The 24,659-nt window shown below is 41.4% G+C and overlaps 2 protein-coding genes across 3 annotated transcripts in view; one reads left to right on the top strand and one right to left on the bottom strand.

Moving 5' to 3' along the window:
- LOC126235785 (endoribonuclease LACTB2) overlaps window positions 1–1,735 on the bottom strand; it is a 94,755-nt gene extending 93,020 nt beyond the window's left edge. The window contains exon 1 of the mRNA XM_049944592.1: window positions 1,547–1,735. Coding sequence (XP_049800549.1) covers window positions 1,547–1,668 — 122 coding nt within the window. The 5' untranslated portion in view covers window positions 1,669–1,735. The remainder of the gene's footprint in view (window positions 1–1,546) is intronic.
- LOC126235784 (centrosomal protein of 78 kDa) overlaps window positions 1–24,659 on the top strand; it is a 142,348-nt gene that overhangs the window by 4,677 nt on the left and 113,012 nt on the right. The window contains exon 1 of one of the 2 annotated variants that reach the window (XM_049944590.1): window positions 1,591–2,001. The exons of the other annotated variant lie outside the window; for it this stretch is intronic. The gene's annotated coding sequence lies outside the window, so the exon portion shown is untranslated. Of the gene's footprint in view, window positions 1–1,590; window positions 2,002–24,659 lie in introns of those variants that run through there. 2 annotated transcript variants of the gene reach the window in all.

The following is a 24,659-nucleotide window of genomic DNA, read 5'->3' on the forward strand; positions in this document are numbered from 1 at the left end:
ATGCAATATACGAATTGCTTTACTCTATCCTACACCTGGTTGACAAAAAATGCCCAGCTACTGAGATCTTTCTTGACTTCACAAAGGCTGTTGACATGGTGAACTACAACACACTTTTGCAAAAGGTGGATTAGTATGAGATAAGGGGAGCTGCCAGTGGCTGGAGATCAGTAGTTATATTTAAGAGTGGGCACATCATGTTCATATAAATAAAGTAAATCAGTCAGGTAATCTAAAAGTGCTACACTCATTTACACAAGAAATAAAACATGGTGTGCCACACAGCTCAGTTTTAGGTGTTTTTTTCCATTTCTTCTTTATATAAATGACCTCCCCCACAACCTACCTACTAGCAAGGCATTTTTGTTTGTCAACGACACTAATGTCATTAATCTCAAATACAGATGAATCTCTCCAGATAGCAACCAACAGAAATACTGCCCCAACAGACAGTATCAGATTGCTACTCAAAACAGAAAAGACAGTATGCCTAACCTTTCAGACCATTCAGAACAGAACTCCAGGTTCCAGCAGCAACAATAAGTGAGAGCAATGCTGAATTTGCCAATGACACAAAATCATTAGGGATCCACATCATGGACACACTCACATGGAAAAACCAAATTGACATGATTAGTTCTAGGCTAAGCAAAGTCTGCTTCATGCTCCACTCAATGAGGGATGGGCTAAACACCAGTACATTGACTTGTATAGTATCATGCTCTTTTCCATTCAGTCCTAAGTTATATAATCATTTTTTGGGGTCATGAATCAGTGAAATTATTCAAATTGCAAAAAGGCAATTAGAACAATCCTGTACACGCAGCAAAGACAAACCTGTAAACTACTCTTTAAATAAATAAACATATTGCCGCTCCATAGTCAATACATTTCTGAACTGCCTTGCTTTATTAAACAAAACATCAGTAGACTGGGCTGGTACCTTATTCAGGAACCAAATAAATTTAAAAAAATTAAGATAATTGTTAACAATGTAGTGCTTCTCAGTGGGTACTTTCTTCAGTGTGATCTATAAACCAATGCAATGTATACCAAGTGCAGTGTTTGTGCTTATATGTTCTTTATTATATTGCACACTTCTGCAAATTGAATAACTGAGTAAGAATACATATCTTCCGTGTGATGTACTCTATGTGTAACAATGTTGTTGGACATGGGTTTATCAACATCTACTTGTCTGGTCCCATATATCATGTTGTACACCTCTGTACACTGATTGATTCAGTGGATCAATAAAGATATAACACAACGATATGTACACATTGAATTCAGTTTTCTTTATTTCTTTTCTCTCTGGAAGAAATTTCGTACTGACAAAATCGGATTTTGAATGACGTCTGTTTCAATTTGGATGCGACAAACTAATATCAGTATCACAAAAAGTAAAGGCCACGAAAGCAGGCATTCGCTATCACGTTTATTAAATGAATCCTCTAAATTAAAAGCGAATGCGCTGCTGCCTCAAAACGACGTAATAACAGTAAATACGTGCATAATAAACCAACGGAGAAAGTTTCAACATAACCTTTTGCCGGTTCCGATTAAATACGTATTTGTCCCTTGCAGTGTCATAGGTCCGGGGTTACATCCTAGTATTCGAAGAATTCTTGATGACAGTCGCGATATTTTCGGAATTGCAGTAGCCATCGTCGAGAACTGTAATAATAGACCTTTAACCGCATGATAACAACAGCGTTGCGCATTTGTCGAATGCTTGGGTTGAAATAGCAGGTGCCAGATGCTGGCGCCGCGAGTTTCTGGGCTGTTTGAAATTATTTACTGGTTGCCTGACAGTTGACACTGTGCTGAATACGCTAAACAGGTGGTTTAAGGTTCATTTATATTCGTACAAAATTTGTCTTTCGGGAAATTTTCTCGAACTAAGTTTTAAAAGATTTTACATACGAAAGGCCGGAAATAATACGATGTTGGATCGTAGAAAGCTGGTAGCGGGCCCTTCAGAAGCTGAAGAAATTTAAGGTACTAATAGATTTCAACGATATTTTTATTCATTTGTATCTACGTTCAAACTTTGTGGTTCCTGCTGTTCATGGTGCCTAAGCAGGGAAGCACATACCACGAAATAAAATGATATGCACGTTGAATATGCTGGGCCCTTGGTGTAGTTTACATGTTTCAGTCTTAATCGTATTTAAATTTGATTTTATGGTTCTTTGAAGGTACACAAGTAACAAATAGAGAATTGCAGCACAATAAGATGCTGACGCATCAGAGGAGCAAGTTATTGCATTCATTGAGGACTCTATTACCGCAAAATTACTTTAATAGAATTAGAACTTGAAAATCTCATTTTATCTTGTCTATTCTAAAAGTCAAGATTTTTCAAAAAAAAAAGGAACATTTCACCTTCTTTTTACCAGCTGTTCTGAAACTTCAGTACAGTTATAGAACTTTGTTTCAGGGTCAACAAAATAGAGATAGAGAATGATGTTTTTCTAAACATACATACTGATTTTGCACAAATGGGCAAACTTTGAACTCTGGGAAACACACAGCTCATCCAGTTTTGTACTGTTTAAAGAATATCACCCCCTATTGACTTAGTATACCAACAAGATATAATAAAGATGTAGATAGTTTGAGGTTCTTTTATGCGTGCATATTGATGAAAACTTTAACTGGAAAAACCAGACAATGGATCAGCTAAAGAAGTTTAGGTTCAGCTACTTTTGCCATAAGAATAATTGCCAAGTTTGAGAATACAGAAGTCAGTAAGTTAACCTATTTTGTATATTTTCATTCACTGATATCTCACAGGAAAATATTCTAGGGTAACTCCTTACTTAAGTATTCATTGCATAAAAGAAGGTAACTGGAATTATGCGTGAGGCTCATATATGCATCTTGCAGCCATCTGTTTAAGTGATGGGGAATATTAATCACAGCCAGATGATACATTTATTCACTCATGAAATTTGCTATTGACAATCAACATGAGTGTGAAAGTAACAGAGGTACTCACAAGTACAACACTAGAAGGAAAAGTGATGTGCACTATGGTTCAGTTAATATGACTTTCATCCACAAAGGGATGTTGCTATAAAGCTCTTTGACAGTCTACAGTCTAGTCCTGGAAATTCTCTCTCTCTCTCTCTCTCTGTGTGTGTGTGTGTGTGTGTGTGTGTGTGTGTGTTGACATTTAAATTAGATGTCCAATGTAGCAGGCCTATATACTAAATCTACCTTAAGGCAATCGCATATAATCTATGTAACTTACAACCATTCTATCAGTAACGGATATAAAGTACTTGTTAAATAGATTTGCCACACTATGCCCATCGGTTACTAATGTGTCATCCACCCTTAATGCTATTTGCTCCTGTTCCTTTCTGGTTCTACCAGTCTCCTCTTTCACTATATCCCACATTGTTTTTATTTTGCTTCCTGACATTGCTATCTTCTTCTCGTAGTGCATTTGTTTAGATGTCTGAATTAATTTTTTAAAATATTTTACAGTATTTCTTTTATTTAGCTAAATCATCCGTATTAGAGCTATTCTTGGTCGACAGATACATTTTCCTTTTTGTCTTACAGGAAATCTTTATTCCTTGTGTAATCCATGGTTTTATTATAGACTTCTGTTTAATTTGAGTAACTTTTAGAGAAAACAGTTTTCAAACATGGTACTGACATTGTTCATGAATGTGTTATATTTTTCATTCATGTCGTGAGCACTGTAAACATCTTTCCAGTTCATATCTTTGAGCAGTTTTCTAAAACACTCAATTTTTGGTTGATTGACTACTCTCCTGTACTCAGACTTAGCAGTCTTGATAATCTGCTTGGAATTTACATCTAAAACAAGGAGCTACATGTCATGATCTGATAGTCCATCCATTACAGGTTTTATGATATGATTTTGTTCCTTTGATTTGTCTATAAAATTTTATCAATGGCTGTCCTTGAGGATTTTGTGATCCCAGTTGGAAAGTTTACAGTGTGAGTTAGATTGAAAGACAACATTACTAACTGCAGTAAATGTTTACTGGAAGACTGCATTAGAAAATCTGTATTTAAGTCACCAGCAATCAAAATTTCTTTGTTTCTTCCTGTTAAATAACCCAAAAGAGCTTCTAGATGATTTATGAATAGATTATAATTTCCTGCAGGTGCTCGGTAAATAGTTACTATTATATAGGATCTGTTATGGAACTCTACTTCTGTTGCACATGCTTCTAGATGCTGCTCTAAACAGAATTTATTAATATCAGTGGCTTGAATTTATGGCAGTTTTTAATAAATGTGGCAACTCCTCCTCCATCCATATCTACTCTGCAGAAGTAGGAAGCTAGCTTGGGTTAGATGAATCCGTTTCATCAATACAAATGAGTAGTTCATCAACTTTATTTCTGAGTCCTGGAATGTTCTGGTGTAATAAAGATAACTGATACTGCATACTAATGGGATTATAACAGCTTTGGCGAAGATGAACTGGCAGTTTCTGATTACTTTCTGTGAAACATTGTTTAAATGGAGGCTGTACGCTAAAATCTGACTCCTGTTCATGTGTTTTCTCAAACTGTGTGTGTCTGCCAATCTCTCTTAAAACTCGTTTTCTTTCCCCCTTCCCTATCCTAAAAAAAGGCATCCCTCTGACACCTGTGACCACTGGTATTTTACCACTTGTTACAGTGTCCCCCCTTAAATTTTCTGCAATCAACCCAGACAGTGAATGATTAGTTCATCAACCACCCGAAAAGTTATAGTAGTATTGCTGTATTCCTGCCCCTGTATTTCAAGAAATGAAACAATGTTAAGAATATTATGTTTGCATGAAATGAGATAATTTATGTCATGCTTTAAACTTTTAAATAAACTAAACATCAGCTACACCACAAAAGAAAATCTCAGTTTCAACAACTTTGTGTAATGTAGGTCTATACCATTAATTCTCAAAAAAATTTCTTCATTAAAATGAAGAACAATACAGATAATGAAAGAAAGCCGCAGTAATACATACAGGCAACAAAGGGAAGGAAATCCGAAGGCATAGCTTTGCAGCGATATATACTGATAAAATGTTCTCGGGCTTCCAGCAGCGTCCAGTGGTATAAAACCTAAGAGCTTTAGGCCGAGTTCTCCTCGGCCATTGTCAAGTGGTGACTGTTGAATGATTGCTGCTGCCGTCCTTATATGGCTGCGCAGTCTTCGGTGACATCACCAGTGATCACTCCAGTGCCATATACGGTAATGTTTTCATTGTGCACTTACTGTGCCTGCTTCAACTTTCCAATGGATGGGTTCCAAACTGTGCTCAGCTGCAGGCTGCTGTCTTTATTGAGGGTGTTGTCAGAAATTTTTAACTCGATCACTTCTTCTATAACACTGTTCCAAAAACTAGTAGTTCATGTAATAACAGATGTTTCAGCAAATGCAACACAGTGTCCATTTTCTAAAGTATGTTCTGCCACTGCTGATTCCTCAGGATACCGTAGATGGAAAAAATCTCTCATGTTCCATATGGTGCTGTTCAATAGTACGTACACTCTGCCTGATATAAAACTGTCCACACTCACACAGTTTCTTATATACTCCTGATGTTCTGAGTTCAACATTGTCTTTCGCAGGCCTCACTGGTTGTAGAATTTTAGCCAGTGCACGAAAAACTATATCGATTTTTATGCTTCTTTAGAAGCCGGCTAATCATTCCTGTTACAGAGACACAGAATGGCAAGAACGCAAGCTTCTTCATTCCCTCCTCCGAGATCTTCTACTTACATTTCTTTGGCAAGATGGCTTGTGAAATCTGGTGGTTATTGTAACCATTTTCTTTGAATAGTTTCCATAAGTGGCTCATTTCCTTCGGAAGGCTTTCAGTGTCTGAAATGGCTTCCACTCGATGCACCAATGTCCTCAGAACAGAACTTTCCTGCGAAGGTTGGTGATAGCTGGTAGCATGCAGATATCGGTTTGTGTGGGTGAGTTTTCAATAAACATTGTGGCTGAGACACCCATTTCCTTTCCGGCGCACAAGGATGTCTAGAGAAGGCAAGGCACCATCTGTCTTTACTCCCATTGTGAATCTGGTGTTATCATGAATGCTGTTGATGTAGTTGGAAAAATTCTCCCAGCTTTTCACGCCCATGAGGCCAGACAAAGAATGTGTCATGTAACAGTAAAAGCAACTAGGCTTTGCAGGAGCTGTGTCCAAGTTGATGTTCTCAGAGTACTTCCTGAAGTGATTGGCTACAACTGGAGCTAATGGGCTTCCCGTTGCAATGCCATCTGCCTGGTTAAAATAATCTCCGTCATACAAAAAATACAATGATGTCAGAGGGTGCTTAAATAAATCCCCAACAGTATCGTAAAACAGCTGGGAGAGCAAATCTAAAGAGTCTTTGATGGGAACCGGCCCGACCAGTGACACCACACCAAAGCTAACCATCATATCTCCTTTTCCGAGATGCAAGCATTTCATTCGACTGTTGAATTCAGTCGTATTTTTTATCTGGTGCTCACAATGACCAATGTGTGGAGTAAGGAGAATGGTCAGATGTTTAGCTAGTCTGTACATAGGTGATCCAGTGGTACTTGCAATGGATCTTAGAGGAGTGTGCTCCTTATGAACCTCAGTAAGGCCATACAAAGTATGTGGACGAGGTGCCTGAGGGATGAGCTTTCTAATGACATTCTCTTCCAGTGGAGATCGCTTTAGAAGCTCAGCCACAGTGTTTATCGGAAACCCACCCACACAGGCTGATATCTGCATGCTACCAGCTATCACCACCCTTTGCAGAAAAGTTCTGTTTTGAGAACATTGGTGAATTTAGTGGAAGCTGTTTCATGCACTGAAAACCTTCCGAAGGAACTGAGCCACTTATGGAAAGTCTTCAAAGAAAATGACTACAACAAATGCCATATTTTGAAAGATGGGGTCATGAAGAAGCCTGCGGTCTTGCCATTCTGTGGCTCAATAACAGGAAAGATTAGCCGACTTCTAAATAAGCCTAAAATCGTTACAGTTTTTAGGACACCAGTTAAAACTCAACAGCTTGTGAGGCCTGTGAAAGACGACGTAGAACTCAGAACTCGCGGAGTACACAAAATACCATGTTGGTGTGGAAGTTCTATATCTGACAGACTGTACATACTATTGAACAGAGCCATGTGGAACACGAGAGATGTTTTCGCTTACAGTATCCTGAGAAATCAACAGTTGAAGAATGTGCTTTAGAAAATGGACACCATATTGCATTCACTGAGACATCTGTTATTATGCGAACTACTATTTTTTGGGACACTGTTATAAAAGAAGCAACCAAGTTAAAAATTTCTGACAACTCCCTCAATAAAGATGACAGCCTGCAGCTAAGCACAGCTTGGAACCCAGCGATCGGATAGTTGAAGCGGGTGTGGGAAGTGCGCAATGAAAACATTACCTTATATGGCTCTGGAGCGAGCACCAGTGATGTCATTGAAGATAGTGCGGCTGTATAAGGATGGCAGCAGCAATTGTTCAACAGTCATCACTTGACAGTGGCCGAGGAGAACTCAGCTGAAAGCTTGTGGCTTTTAAACCACTGGATGCATCTGGAAGCCCAAGAAAATTTTATCGGAAGGAAATCCTACTGTGCCAGGGGAGACAGCAAGTGCAGGAAAAGATGTGGAAGTAACAACTGACTAGGGTGGAGGATCTTTACTGATGGAGAAAGATTTCTTTGAATTGATGCACAAGTAATTTGTATTACCTACTTTTGGAATCTAAAAGCTTAAACTGACTAGATGAGTTTCCTTAAAGGGTGATCCCGTATGTCATTATTGAAAGAAAGTTTGCATTGTATGTGTCAGTTTTTCATTTTTACATCACTAATGTCTGACAACATCCACATTGCAAATAAAGACTTGTGTAGGTGTTTTAACAGTTCTGTGTTATGATACTCCAAATCACATTTATTTTCAATTAGCTGGCAACCTCCCCCTGCGGACCCGGGGGTTAGAATAGGCCCGAGGTATTCCTGCCTGACGTAAGAGGCGACTAAAAGGAGTCTCACACCTTTTGGCCTTTATGTGATGGTCCCCTGTAGGGCTTGGCCTCCATTTTTCAAAATTCTCCCGAAGAGCAAGCCAATTGGGGAAGGGCGCCTTACTTGGTACATCGTGTCCATCATGCATTGAGATCTTAAGCCCACTTTCTCGTCGTGGCATTGCAGTCCTGCTCATCCTCCATCTCTTGAATGAGGACACCTTCCTGGGTGCATTTTCCTCCACCCACTATGCAGTGTCGTTTTTTGCACCGACGAGGACCATGGAATTCTTTGCACCTCATATCCAGCACGGTAGCCAGTCCGTTGTGGTGGGGCTGCCATGTACCCTGTTGGTTGTAGCCCCCTGACAACACAGGGATCTCTCTGCTGATGCCTGCACTGTTAACTCTCCATGTATGCCAGACTAAGGATGGCAGTGAAGCTTATTCGCCATGCTACCTTGTATGTACTAGAGTTGATATGGAATCTTTCACGTCCATCAAGCCTCATTTTTTTTATGGAGCATTTGGAGGACAAGTTTGGGGAGGTGGAGGGCTTGTCCAAAATGCACTCTGGGTCAGTCTTGATAAAAACAGCATCCTCTGCCCAGTCACGGGCATTACTCGCTTGTGACAAGTTGGGGGATGTTTCTGTTACCATCATGCCCCATAAGAGCTTAAATATGGTCCAGGGTATTATATTCCACAGGGACCTTCTTTTGCAGTCTGACGATGAGCTGCACACCAATTTAGAGCGGCAAGGTGTCCATTTCATCCGGTGCGTCCATCGGGGTCCGAGGGATAATCAGGTTGCCACTGGTGCCTTCATCTTGGCCTTCGAGAGTGACACATTGCCCGAGAAGGTCAAGGTGATGGTCTACCACTGTGACCCTCCCCTGATGCTGTGCTTTAAATGCTGGAAATTCAGCCATATGTCTTCCCCCTGTACTTCCAGTGTCACATGTCGAGATTGTGGACGTCCATCACATCCCAATACTCTATGTGCCCCTCCCATCTGTGCCAACTGCGGAGAGCATCATTCACCTTGCTCGCCAGACTGCAGGATTTTACAGAAAGAGAGGAAAATCATGGAATATAAGACACTGAACCAACTGACCTACACTGAAGCTAAGAGGAAATTTGAGCGCCTGCATCCTGTGGCCATCGCCGCTACGAGAACAGTTGTTGCCCCATCAGTTCCTCACTTTCCTGTCGCCTCTCAGAACCAGAAGACTACACCTACCTCCTTGATGGTGGGGGGCACTTCCCTCCCTGTTGCTTCCGCACCACCTACTTCGAGAGCAACACCTCCCAACCATCAGGCATATCAGTCCCCACTTTTGAGCCAGAGAAGCGTAAGTCTTCTTTGGCTCCTCTTGCTAGGTAGGGGTCCCTTGGGTCACTCCCTTCCCAGGTTTCTACTAGTGGGAAATATGACACCTACCAGTGGCTGAAGAGCCCAAAAGCAGCTGGTCATAGGGCTTCATGCTCATCCTCAGTGCCAGAGACTGAATCAGTGAAGTCCTCCCAGCCAGGGAAACCCAAGGAGCGGAGAGAGAAATCCAAAAAGAAGGTCCCACAAGACCAAGGGAATTGTGGTGGCACTGCTCAGGCAAAAAATCGGTGGCAGCAGATGACCCTGAGATGTAACATTGAATGTTCCATGATTCCAGTCTCATGATGACGTCATGCTCAAGTGGAATTGCGGCGGTTTTTTCCACCGACTGGCTGAGCTACAGCAACTGTTAAGTTTTACAACTGCTTTCTTGCATTGCCCTCCAGGAAACCTGGTTCCCGGCAATGCGGACCCCTGCCCTCCGCAGCTATAAGGGATACTACACCGTAGCAACTATTATTGAGTGTCAGGTATAGTGTGTGTTTATGTCCTCAATTCAGTCTGTCATGAAACTGAGTCCCTTCAAACCCGTCAGAATAAGGACGGTGCAGGAGATAACTGTCTGCAATGAATATCTTCCTCCAGATGGTGCAGTATCCCTGAATGTATTATCTGCTCTGATAGATCAATTCCCTAAACCTTTCCTACTTTTGGGAGATTTTAACACCCATAACCCCTTGTGGGGTGGCACCATGCCTACTGGCTGAGGCAGAGATGTCGAAACTTTACTGTCTCAGTTCAACCTCTGCCTCTTAAATACTGGGGCCGCTACACATTTCAGTATGGCTCATGGTAGCTACTCGGCCATTGATTTATCAATTTGCAGCCCAGGACTTCTCCCATCTATCCACTGGAGAGCACATGACATGGTAGTGACCGCTTCCCCATCTTACTGTCACTGCCCTGGCATCAGGCCCACAGATACCTGCCCAGATGGGCTTTAAACAAGGCGGGCTGGGAAACTTTCACCTCTGCTGTCACCATTGAATCTCCCCCACGTGGTAACATCGATGTGATGGTTGAGCAGATAACAACAATTGTTTCTGTGGCAGAAAACACAATCCCTCGGCTGTTTAGGGTGCCCCCGGTGACAGGCAGTCCCTTGGTGGTCGCTGGAAGTCGCTGAAGCAATTAAGGAGCATCGGTGAGCTCTACAGTGGCACCCTTCCCTGGAGCACCTCATAGCCTTTAAACGGCTCCGTGCCCGCGTTCGCCAATTTATCAGAGGTCGGAAGCAGGAGTGTTGGGAGAGATATGTCTTGACCATTGGGTGCCATACGTCGCCTTCCAAAGTCTGGGAAGATCAAACGTGTTATCGGGTACCAGACCCCAACAGGTGTTTACCAGATCCCAAAAGGTGTTCCCGGTGTTAACATAAATAGCGTGATATCTACCAACCAAACACGATTACCGAGCGCTTTGCTGAGCATTATGCTTGAGCCTCTGTGTCAGAGAATTACCCTCCAGCCTTTCGCACTCTCAAACGGCGGCTGGAAGGTAAAGTCCTCTCTTTTACTAGATGCCACAGTGAATTCTATAACGCCCCATTTACAGAGTGGGAGCTCCTCAGTGCCCTTGCACATTGCCCCGATACAGCTCCTGGGCCACATCGGATCCACAGTCAGGTGATTAAAAATCTTTCATGTGACTACAAGCGACATCTCCTCATCATCTTCAACCAGATCTGGAGCGATGGCATCTTTCCATCACAATGGTGGGAGAGCACAAATATTCTGGTGCTCTAACCCAGTAAAAACTTGCTTGATGTGGATAGCTATTGGCCCATCAGCCTCACCAATGTTCTTTGTAAGCTGCTGGAACGTATGGTGTGTTGGTGGTTGGGTTGGGTCCTGGAGTCACATGACCTACTGGCTACATGTCGGAGGGGCTTCTCCCAGGGTCGCTCTACCACTGATAATCTTTTGTCCCTCAAGTCTGCCATCCAAACAGCCTTTTCCAGACACCAACACCTAGATGCCGTCTTTATTGATTTACGAAAAGCGTACGACACCACCTGGCAACATCATATCCTTGCCACTTTATACGAGTGGGGTCTCTGAGGCCTGTTCCTGATTTTTATCTAAAATTTCCTTACGCTTCATACTTTCTGTGTCCAAGTTGGTGCCTCCCATAGTTCCCCCCATACCCAGGAGAATGGTGTCCCTCATACCCAGGAGAATGGTGTCCCACAGGACTCTGTGTTGAGTGTATCTCTATTTTTAGTGGCCATTAATGGTCTAGCAGCAGCTGTAGGGCCGTCTGTCTCACCTTCTTTGTTTGCAGACGACATCTGCATTTCGCACTGCTCCACCAGTACTGGTGTTGCTGAGGGGTGCCTACAGGGAGCCATCCACAAGGTGCAGTTATGGGCTGTAGCCCACGGGTTCCAGTTTTTGGCTGTAAAGTCGTGTGTTATGCACTTCTGTCAGCATTGTAATGTTCATCCAGAACCAGAACTTTACCTTAATGACGATCCACTCACTGTAGCAGAGGCATATCGATTCTTAGGACTGGTTTCCAACACCCGATTGACTTGGCTTCCTCACCTTCGTCAGCTTAAGTGGAAGTGCTGGCAGCACCTCAATGCCCTCCGCTGCCTGAGCAACACCAACTGGGGTGCAGATTGCTCTATGCTGCTGCAGATCTACAGAGCCCTTGTTCAATCCCGCCTTGACAATGGGAGTCTGGTTTATGGTTTGGTCGCATCCTCAGCATTGCATTTACTTGACCCAGTGCAGCACTGTGGCGTTCGCCTAGCGACAGGAACTTTTAGGACGAGTCCCTCCATTGCAGGTTGGGCATGCACAACTGCTGGCTAGTTACGTCACACATATTCATAGTTCTCCTGCATATCCAAATCACCGTCTACTTTTCCCACCCATGGTGGTTCATCTCCCACATCGGCAGCCCACGTCAGGGCTTCCAGTTGCAGCTTGTGTCCGATCTGTTCTTTCCGAATTGGAGTCCTTGCCTTTACCACCTATACTTGAGGTCCATTCACGTACACCTCCATAGTGTACACCTAGGCCGCAGCTTCACCTGGACCTTTCACATGGCCCCAAGGACTCAGTTAACCCCACGGCTCTCCGCTGCGACTTCCTTTCGATTCTTGACATGTACCGAGGCCACGAAGTGGTTTACACCGATGGCTTGATGGCTGATGCTCATGTCATCTTCGCGTGTGTCCATGGAGGACATATTGAACAGCGTTCCTTGCCCGATGGCTGCGGAGTTTTCACAACCGAGCTGGTGGCTATATCTCATGCTCTTGAGCACATCCATTCATGCCCTGTGTACTGACTCCTTGAGCAGCCTACAAGCTATTGACCAGTGCTACCCTTGTCATCCTTTGGTAGCAATCATCCAGGAATGGTCCAGTCATTCAGCGGTGTTTGTCTGGATCCCGGATCATGTCGAAATCCCAGGCAACAAACTTGCCGACAGACTGGCCAAACAAGCTACGCGGAAACTGCTTATGGAGATGGGCTTCCGTGATGACCCGTCTCAGTGTCGGTGCGGCACCTGGCTGACAGTGGCCCATATCTCGGTGAGCTGTCCTTCTCTGGCTGCCCTGCGATGGACTCTTCAGTTACTGATCTCGTTGCCATTAATTTTAGCTGACAACGACTCACTGGCTAATTTAGTTTTACGTTTTATACGTGACAGTGGGTTTTATCATTCTATGTAAGTTCTAGTGCTTATCCTTTGTGTTCTGCACTCTAATGATTTTAGGGTGGATGTTTTAATGTGCTGGCTTTTCCTTTTTATTCTTGTGGTTGGCCAGCCACGGTTATCTGCTCTCTTGTTTTTACCCCTTCTACCTGTTTCTTGCTTCTCTCTGTGGTTTTCTTTTCCTGTTTTGTCCATAGTAGTGTTGGTTGTCCTGTCATTCTTCTGGTTCTTCCTTTCTCATGTTATTGTGCTGTACATCTCCCTTCTTCTCTTCTTTCCAATGTGTAATTATTTTACTGGGAACAAGGGACCAATGACCTCGCAGTTTCGTCTCTCCCCCCCCCCCCCCCCACCTTCTTTTAACTAACCAACCAAGCATCTGGCAACCCTGGCTTTGCCTGGTAGTTCATTTTGCCAATCGGCTATTAAAAACAAAACAATGAAAACTCTCACAGCAGGCACAGTGTCAGATGATCCTGGACAGTTTCTGTATGCTGGGCACAGCTGCTTCATATGTCTACAATGTGATTTTGTAAATGTCTGTGTGGCAATGCCTCTTAATAGCTTTATAGATGGCTGTTATTTTTGCCTACAGCTATTTGCACTTCACAGTTGAAAGCTGTCAAAAGTGCTGCCAGGTGTTGGGTATTTCCTTCAGTTGACTCAACTGTGGGCATGTCTTTGTAGTAAAAGATAAATGTATTAAAACTTCGTGCATGATGCAGCGTCCCCCCCCCCCCCCCCCACACACACACATCACAGTGTTTACATTATATCTCCCGATTTATATATCATATGGATGCTGTTTGCAAACTGTGTTGCAAATAGAGTTAGTAATTACCTGTTGGCTTCTCTCTCAGGTTCATCGGCTGATGTTTGATTGATAATTTTTCTGGTGTTTTGTCAGCGTGAGTAGCTGGTATTTTCAAAGATTCACCCTCCATTGCTGACAGTGGACCAGAGTCAAGCTTGCATCTGCAGGTTACATGTACCTGGCACACCAGCGTCCAAGGCCTTTTCCATAGTCATTACCACTATGGTTCTTCCCTTGCTATTTGCAATGATCATTCGCTACAGTATAGGAATGCAGCATCCATTCACCTTGAAGCTTTCTTCTTTCTTGTTGAACATATTGTCATGTTATTGTATTCCTATAACTTCCCCGAACAAGTGAGTGTGATAGCTCCTCTGTACACCAAGAACTTCCACATCAACAAATCACAGTGTGGTCAGTCTCACATAGCACATGCTCTGCCATGGCAAATTTCTCCACCTGCCCCAACCTGCAGTGCTTCTTATGTCTAGTGATCCTGGTGTTGATTATTCAACAGTCATTCTAACATAGAATTTTCCACATGTACATGGTATATTCCCGTCATTGCAGATGGGTCCCTTTTGTCCTTTGCCGATGTAAGACACTCTTTGATGTTTTTCGTCACTTTTTAAATAGTCTTTACAGCATGTTTGCCCAATATACAACCGAATTTGTCTATCACTCTGAAAATATATGGCAGAGAGGCTGTACCTGTTATTTCTTTTTCTGATGTGATGCTTCACTGAGATTTCGGTTCTGTGACACTTCTTATGTAACTAGTGGAGTATCAATTGGTCTCCAGAATGCCCTCTGTATGGTGCATCTCACACCTGAGGTGCTGCAGCTGACATATTCGTCTTGCTCGTCTTATGAGCATATTAATCGTCCCTCTTTTCTGGCTTGGGTGGTAATTTGATAGCATAGGTTGAAAATACCGCTTCAGTTGTACATTACTTTATTTTCACACGACCAGTTTCGGGCTGTTATAAGCCCGTCCTCACGTGTCGTAGCTGTGCTGTGGTCCCCAAGCGCTGCGTGTACCAGGTGCGGTGTGCTACCTGAGTGCATATCAGTGCACACACTGCTGCAGCGTGAAAATCTCATTCTGGAAACATCCCCCCGGTTGTGGCTAAGCCATGTCTCTGCAGTATCCTTTCTTTCAGGAGTGCTAGTTCTGCGAGGTTTGCAGGAGAGCTTCTGCAAAGTTTGGAAGGTGGGAGACGAGATACTGGCAGAAGTAAAGCTGTGAGTATGGGGCGTGAGTCGTGCTTAGGTAGCTCAGATGGTAGAGCACTTGCCCGCGAAAGGCTAAGGTCCCGAATTCGAGTCTCGGTCCGGCACACAGTTTTAATCTGCCAGGAAGTTTCATAACAGCGCACACTCCACTGCAGAGTGAAAATCTCATTCTGGATTTCATGTGATGCCTTTATACTGTAATCTACATAAGAATTCTAAAATGAGCTCTGTACTAATTATGAACTGTTAGTAGTCGATAGGTCAAACATGACAGTTTAAACTCAAGGAAGTCACACAGTATACAAGGGAATAAAATATTTACAACAGAATGAAAAAATTGTGATAAGTGAAATAAAATAATCTAATGAAATGTCTAAAATTTTCATATAGCTGACAAAAGAAGAAAATTATAAAAAGCAGTAAGGGAGTGCTGATTTCATTTCAGGGCCTAACTTAAAGAAGTCATTGGATTAGAATCTATTAATCACCTTTGGTGTAATGAATATGTAGTGATGACTGAAAATTTGCAGCAGACTGGGATTGATTTCCTGCTCATCACAAGCATTCACTTAACCATTATGCTGTCTGAGTGTGTCTAATTAAAACTCTTTCTTTTTATTGTTTTGTGATGTTTTGAATCGTGATGAAAGTCTTTGTGTGTTGAATGCAGCTTGCCGCTAACTTGGTGTAGTGTTTGTCTGTACAGAAGTGTAACTGTCGTCTTTATCGCTCCTTCACTCTCACGCCTGAATCAGTACAGTAAAGTCAGGGCTTCGTGGATTATGATTGGCTGATCCGTAAAAGGACAGACAAACAATTATACTACTGGAGGATTGTAAGTAATTTCTAGAATTACATTCACTCTCTCTCTCTCTCTCTCTCTATAATTTATCTGTGTACAATGAAAATATATTACTTGAGATCAGCCTCGTCGAATCTCTGGTAGAGCCCCTCGTCTTAATATTCAGCGGCAGTTTTGCTAGAAAAGATCTTTACGTTTGTTATTATTATTAAGCGCTGCATTCAGTTGGGAAAATCGATCGTTTGAACAATCCGTTCAATTTACGACAGATCTAATATTTCAGATGTGGACGAAGCCTTTTTGGACGATTTGTAAAACTCATAGATTGCAGGTTCTCTTCGTCACAGCTGAAACTTCCCAATTAATTACAGGCCCAGACAATCATCAATGATTCATACAGAGAACTCATTCTTCATTCACTCTGTAATAAAATGTTCACAAACCTGATTTCAGATGAACGGTTTATATTAAATCCTTTGTTGTACAGATTCTGTTTTCTGGTATTTTAAATCTCAAGAGATTTATTCTCACAAGTTTATTATTTCTTTATGTCTCCCACTAGCGGCACAAATTTCCCTTGTTCGCTTTAATGCGAAGAAGAGTACCCAAAAACTTCTTTAACAATCCGATTTTGGAAAAAATTCCGTTCTCTCTCTCTCTCTATCCCAACTATAATAACCATGGAGCATACATAACTCTACCTCTGTTGTTCCAGAGAATAAACGTACTAGAAAACTACCTTGGCGTCGACGAGCTGTCGGCGCATATCTTACTAGAAAATCTGATCAGATACTTTTTAAACGTAAATAAATATGGATGATTTGATTAATCATTATTAATTAGTGCGTGGTAGAGGGTAATTTTCCGTGGGGATATTACAATGCCCCTCGCAGCGAGCGAAGTTTGTGAGCTCAATTTTGATTCACCGAACACACTTCGCGAGCTATCTATTAATGTGGATAACCCGGAAGTGATGATTGTCAGTCCTCCGACTGAAAAAGAATATTATGTTTGAGACAGACGAAGAAAAGAAATGTGGAAAACAGAAGAAATGAAGAGACAGGTATCGCGGCTGTATTGCTTTTACGTGCATCTCGGTGTTATGTTTGCTGTGCACAACCAAGGAAGATGATCTTTCATAGACTGTTGTCAGGGTCTACCCATTCGGGAACTTTCTTAAGCAGGGAAACCTTGGAAAACCTCTTAAGCTTAGACCCCCAGCCTACGATACATAGAAGATAGGAAAGCCTATAGAAGAACAAAATTAATTTTGACATTTGTCTTTAAAGAAAAGATAGGGATCAATTTGTCTCACAATTTGGAAAAAGGTAGTTTGTGCCTCTAGCAAAAAAAACTTTTTACAATAAATAACGTGAATTTGCGTTTTACAATCTTGCTCCTAGTACAATATCTTGCGGTGCTAAACTCCCCCGGGTCTTGCATGTCCCCGACGTCCACATTTGTAGTCGGTCTTCTACGCGGCCCCCTTTGTAGTAGATCTTCTACGCGGCCCACAATGGGAAGAGTAGAAGGAACCGGGATACTCGAATTGACATGCAACATTCATTCCCAAAAGAATTAGCAGTGAACAAAAAGGAAACTCTTCCTGTAAGAGAACTGATTAGGTTGCACCGTCCAAGATTCTCCTTTTTGAAAGCAAAATCCTTATGGCTTCATGGATCCTTTTTGTTACGACGTACTTCAATGAATTTAACTCTTAATTAATGATGTTGCCAAAAGCATCATACGATTTACTTTCGTTTGAATACTCCTTTTGACTTTGCCTCCCCACTGGTACTTATAAGTCCAAACGCTTTAACAGATTTTCTATGACTGATTTGTCCTTCGTAATTTAAAGGATTCATGTAACTTACTATAGATTTTGGATTCAAATCATCGAATAATGGAAAGTGTAGTTCATTTTATACCAGACATCATCCATATTCCCTTAATAAGTCATATAATTTAGCTATCCTCAAAACTTTTTATTCTAAACACATTCTTCGCTTTAGTGCTGAATTGTAAAATTTATTAGCATTGAGGAATGCGGATTCGCTTCTTTCATTTTCTCTCTGATTCATACTGCGTTCATCCATGCGCATCTATGGAACTGGATTTTTCAAACAGAATTCCCAAACGAACACAAACCATTTAACAACTATTAATTCTATAAATATTAATAATTTTAAAAACTCTTAACTCCTAATTGTGACACTTATTCCTTTTAAAGTTCAACCTGAATGAGTTTATTCTCGCGCTTGGTGCGAGTCTCTTATAAAGCATATCTGTGTCGTCTCTATCGATTTTAATTCTCGCGCCGACGTCAATTGTTTTGCGCGGGAAATTGTCTTTGCGGCGTTAACTGTCACTCACGATTCACTACTACAACACATCCCTTCACACGTTTATACATCTAAGCGTTCACATGAGATTATATCTGAATATTCACTTTGAACCTTTTTTTGATTATTCAGCGTCCTTTTGCGGGAAACATTTCATTTTTCTCGCAGGTCAGTCAGATACTTTATACATCTTGATCACATTAGCAAAGCTAAAGTCCTATGTTCACTCAAACCACAGGTGAAGCCTATCTCCACTATCCTTTTTACAACATCCAATAATAATTAGTCACTATTTCTATATTCTATGTCATTGATTAACTATTTCATTTTAAATGTTTTTAACACTACACACACACAGTTTATGGTTATATTTTTTACGAGTGTTCATCTCTGGCACTCGGAACACCATTCCTCCCTATCTTCTATTCTTCATTATATCTTTTTAAGTCGTTATGAGGAAATAACCCTTTTATTTTGTTCGATCCCGGGTATGCTTTTGGCACGACCAACAATAGTGAGCAGTAGGAACTTGTGGAGTGTTCGATCAAACCCCATTTCAACATGCGATCTATTTCTTTTTGAACTTGAGCCTTTAACCTCCAGGGAACAGGATAGAAAGTTCGACAATATGTTTCGTGCGGCTTAACGTAGAGATGGCATATGTATCCTTTAATCACTCCTGGCCTCTCATCAAACACGTTTTCATACACTAATAATAATTCTTTGAGCTGCTTCTTCTGATCTTCAGTGATGCAGTCAGATTCATTTAACTTCTCATACACTAATTGACCGAAATCTCCTTTGGCTTGGAACTCATTATTTGCGTGCTGTTTAGAATTCTGTGCAGTCTTGATTACTTGCACGCTGATCCCACTATTATATTTTCTGGTAAGGCTTTCCTTTTTCAACAAGTCCAACTCAATTTCTTGTTTATTTATATTTAACCAAATTTTTCCTGTTTTAAAATCTATTCTGCATCCGTATTGACGTAGGCTGTCGACTCCGATAATGCAGTCTACCACCAAATTTTTCACAACAAGGAATGTGCTTAATATTGCTACATTTCCTACTTCTACACTAAGTAGTGACTGCACTTTTACATTCGCCGATCGAGCCCCAACGGCGCCTATTATTTTGCAATTTTGAACTGGAAAAATTGGTACTCTCCTTATATTTCTGATCTTGTTGAATAGAGCCTCTGAAATAACATTTGTGGTTGCAGCTGTGTCTAAAACCGCCACTATAGGTACAGTCTCCAAAATCACTTGCACTTCGGCTACTGCCACCTGTTCCTTATCCTCATCTTGGGGTTCTAAGTCTTCGGTCAATTCATCTGCCAGTAATCGTCCATCATTGTACGTTAGCATTGGTACACATATCCTGTTGCCCCTCAACCTATTGTTGACCGCTCCTCCGGGGCACGAGTGGGTCCTTACAAGTTTGTTGGATTTTGATTCGCCTGGTGGTTGACATCGTCCGTCACTTCGGTAATTACCGGTTGATTCGTAGATGTCTGTCCCCACTGATGTTGGTTGGTTGAGTTTATTCCCCCCGGTTGATTCCACTTTCTATTACCGTTATTGTTCCAAGCTTGCGGTCTAAAATTCCTTTCGTTTCCCCATACGGGATTGTATCTTTTCCCATTCCTGTTATTCCTTGGATAGCCCCTCGCAAGACTATTACCGGTATTATTGTTGAGATTTTGATGAGTTTCTCCATTATTTATCGATCTCTGTGCGTTCCCTTGCCTACCATTAGCCGGAGGTTCTATCTCCCTATATTGGAATCTGCTATTACGTGCTTTCTGGCTGTTCTCTTCTATAATGTCTATATGATCTAACGTCGTGAGGAACGACTCCAGGTCTTTATCGTTGCCGTAAATTAATTGATTCCGGATGCTAGTTGGTAATCTTGCCTTAAGTATGTTTATTATGTCTGGCAAAGGCATAGGTCTGTCCCAATATCTTGTTTTATTTATATATTTTTCAAAATATTTCCTAAGGCTTCCCTTCGAAAAAGAGAAAGGCTCGGGGTAGAGCACCTCCTGCCTTAGGCGTTCCTGTACTCCTTCTGACCAGAATTTCGCTAAAAACGCTTTTTCAAAATCTTCATACGTCGAGCAAACAGAAGTCATGTCCGAGGCCCAGATCGCCACCGAACCTTGTATATACCCAGTAACGAAACTGATCTTCTGCCACTCCGACCAATTTCTGGGTAGCACTCCTCTAAAACTTCGAATAAAAACAATCGGATGGACCCCCCTTTTGTCAGTGTTAAAAATCTGAAATTGCCGATGCTTTATCATTTTTTCTTCGGCATGACAAAGGCTTTCGTAATCTCCATCCGCTAGGACATCACGCGAACAACTAGCTCGTGGCAATTTGATATTCGAGTTACTTACACATGTCGGTATTGTGTGCGAATGTGCAGTAACTGGGTCTATAGTCGCTGACAACTTCTGCTGTCGACCTGTATTCATTTGTTCTGAGCCTTGTTGTGAAACGCGTATCGATTCTTCGATCGTTTGTTTCCAATGCTCGAGATCATCACCTAACTGCTGTCGCACTTCCTCAAGTCCTTTCGCAAACAAATTCTCTTCGTGTTTGGCGCGTAGACTCTGGAATGCTGCTTTAGCATTTTGCTCAACGTTTTCACACATTAGCCTTTTGTTTTCTAATGTGATTTCGGATAATTTACCCGTTAATACATTAATCTGGTGGTCAATAACGTCTTGACGTTCTGTCAGATGTTCCACACTTTCCTTTAGGTTCGTCTGCGTACGTGCCAATTCAGGAAGTTGCGCAATTGCACATGACATGGCATCTTGCTTTTGTACTAACTGCGGAACCATTTCCACCTGTTCGCGTACGGTATCTATCTTAATGGCCACATACTCCTTCATTTCTACACGTACACGTTGAGTAGATTCCTCACATTGAGCTTTAACCAATTCTATTTGTGCAGTTAATTTTCGTTCCGTCTCTTCGGCCTGATCTTTTAGTTCCTTTGTCTTTTCCTCTATCCGCCGCTCTAATTCGGAAAAACTGGCCTGTAAGTGCTGCTTAATCTCAGCTTTCAAATTTTCCTGCCCTTCAGTGACTGAAGCTAATTTTGTATTCAAATGGTTTTGCCCTTCAGTAACTGAGGCTAACTTCGCATTAATGTCGGTTTGCAAATTTTCCTGCCCTTCAGTAACTGAGGCTAATTTTGTATTCAATTGGTTTTGCCCTTCAGTAACTGAGGCTAATCTCGCATTAATGTCGGTTTGCAAATTTTCCTGCCCTTCAGTAACTGAGGCTAATTTTGTATTCAATTGGTTTTGCCCTTCAGTAACTGAGGCTAATCTCGCGTTAATATCGGTTTTCATATTATTCATACTCTCGGTTATCATTTGCATCTGTCTCATTATAATTACTAATGGATCTAATCCATGTTGCATCCCTGCTGTTACATCTCCAGCCGTGTCTACCGGGCGTTCTATTGCGCTATCTGTAGCGATCGGTTCTACAACACTTCTTACTACCTCATTATCGTCGGTGCTCACAGCTGAAGGCTGTTGCGTGTTGCTCTGCTCTGCTTGACTCATCTTAAACATTGCCCTAGTTAAAACCATATAAATGTTCTACAGTCAAGATTTATATATATCTCCCTCCACACAATAACAGTTTCATATATTACTTATATAATTAAATGCAACTAGGGCAGGTCAAACTACGTCTGGTATGAACACAATTAGTCAATGTTCAACTCTACGTCTACTTCCAGCATACAAACAAGCTTTAGTAAAAAAATTATAGATCTGGCCTTATTTTTCTGCGCCCTGCATGCTGTTTATTCGTAGAGCCCACTAATTCAGCTGCGAGTATTTCTTCTCTTTTTCCCAAGTTAGGTTGTCTCGTCGTCGTTCACATGAAACAAAGAACAAAATTATTTTAACAACGTCCAAAAACGTGTCCTGTCACGGATTGGCCATTCTAATTAAAACTCTTTCTTTTTATTGTTTTGTGATGTTTTGAATCGTGATGAAAGTCTTTGTGTGTTGAATGCAGCTTGCCGCTAACTTGGTGTAGTGTTTGTCTGTACAGAAGTGTAACTGTCGTCTTTATCGCTCCTTCACTCTCACGCCTGAATCAGTACAGTAAAGTCAGGGCTTCGTGGATTATGATTGGCTGATCCGTAAAAGGACAGACAAACAATTATACTACTGGAGGATTGTAAGTAATTTCTAGAATTACATTCACTCTCTCTCTCTCTCTCTCTCTCTATAATTTATCTGTGTACAATGAAAATATATTACTTGAGATCAGCCTCGTCGAATCTCTGGTAGAGCCCCTCGTCTTAATATTCAGCGGCAGTTTTGCTAGAAAAGATCTTTACGTTTGTTATTATTATTAAGCGCTGCATTCAGTTGGGAAAATCGATCGTTTGAACAATCCGTTCAATTTACGACAGATCTAATATTTCAGATGTGGACGAAGCCTTTTTGGACGATTTGTAAAACTCATAGATTGCAGGTTCTCTTCGTCACAGCTGAAACTTCCCAATTAATTACAGGCCCAGACAATCATCAATGATTCATACAGAGAACTCATTCTTCATTCACTCTGTAATAAAATGTTCACAAACCTGATTTCAGATGAACGGTTTATATTAAATCCTTTGTTGTACAGATTCTGTTTTCTGGTATTTTAAATCTCAAGAGATTTATTCTCACAAGTTTATTATTTCTTTATGTCTCCCACTAGCGGCACAAATTTCCCTTGTTCGCTTTAATGCGAAGAAGAGTACCCAAAAACTTCTTTAACAATCCGATTTTGGAAAAAATTCCGTTCTCTCTCTCTCTCTCTATCCCAACTATAATAACCATGGAGCATACATAACTCTACCTCTGTTGTTCCAGAGAATAAACGTACTAGAAAACTACCTTGGCGTCGACGAGCTGTCGGCGCATATCTTACTAGAAAATCTGATCAGATACTTTTTAAACGTAAATAAATATGGATGATTTGATTAATCATTATTAATTAGTGCGTGGTAGAGGGTAATTTTCCGTGGGGATATTACATGTGCTACCACATCTGACTCAAACTTTCACTGACGCTAATATCTGCACCTACAATTTCTAAAAATACTACCTTAGGTTCACTGGGGGAACCAAGTTTATTATTATTATTATTATTATTATTATTGTGCAGCTTGCTACAAATTTTTCTCTTGTGCCAAGCTCTTCATATCAGAGTAGCACTTACACTCTATGCCCTCAACTATTTGTTGAATGTATTCTAGTGTCTGTCTTCCCATTAAGTTTTTAGCCTCTACGGCTCCCTTGAGTACCCTGGAAGTTATTCCCTTAACGCATATCTTATCATCCTGTCTTATCATCTTGTCTTTGTTCCTTTCTTTGTCAATTTTGTGGAGAACCTCCTCTTTCCTTGTCTTATAACACTACCTAACTTTCAATATCCTATAGCACATCTCAGATGCCTCAGACTGTGTATGTGTGTGTGTGGGGGGGGGGGGGGGGGGGGTTATGGTGCTGCGAAGGACATTTTATGTCAGCTTGTTGAACAGCAAGAATCATTTGCCACAGCGTTGCACCACCAATCACAGGTGCTGGACTATCAAACTGTGGTGCTTTAGTCAATATTTTGTCTAGTCGGCATGGTTCTCCATCTGTGTCGCCTGCTGTTTTGTCCTCTGAGGCCATCATGGTTTATCTGCATTCCTTTTCTGCACATGCAGAATGGGATGCATAAGAGGAATGTCTGCAAAAACACTCTGAAGATTTTGGAATTACTGATGCTATTTTATGTCGAAGCTTATTCCTTTCACAGATATCACCAAGAATATATCAAGTCCTGAATTAACGCGCCTCGTTGCAGGATCCATCCTCCTTAATGTTGGACCAAATCTGTAAACTTTCAAAATACTACTGTAAGTGCATCCCAGGCTGAGGTTTACTGCTGTAGGGAGCATCCACATCAGTCCTATCGAGCATGGGCAGCTGAACTCCATGGGTTATTTCGTCATCGTCATTTTGTGTCCAATCTGTATAAAGAGCCATATGCAAAGTCAACTGTTTTTATTGCTATCTGGAAAAATTCGTATATTTTTCATGATAGTGAGGGTCATGTAAAAGGTTTAGTGTGTCATAAGATATTCAACCACACCGAGAAACCCAATTTACAGCAGCCTCACATAAGTAATCATACCACAGAGTGTGACAAATGTACCGTTATTCCTTCCTACAAAACACAGTTTATAGTTACATTAATATTATCTCAATTTTTACTAGCTGTTTTTTGTTTTGCTATAATCTATTTGTAATTAAGTTATTTGTAATATCTTCCTAATTTAATTTTGAGCACGTTTGATCACTACATTCAATATGC

This window comes from Schistocerca nitens, chromosome 2 (genome assembly GCF_023898315.1).
Source record: "Schistocerca nitens isolate TAMUIC-IGC-003100 chromosome 2, iqSchNite1.1, whole genome shotgun sequence".
In the NCBI taxonomy this organism is placed as follows: Eukaryota; Metazoa; Arthropoda; class Insecta; order Orthoptera; family Acrididae; genus Schistocerca; species Schistocerca nitens.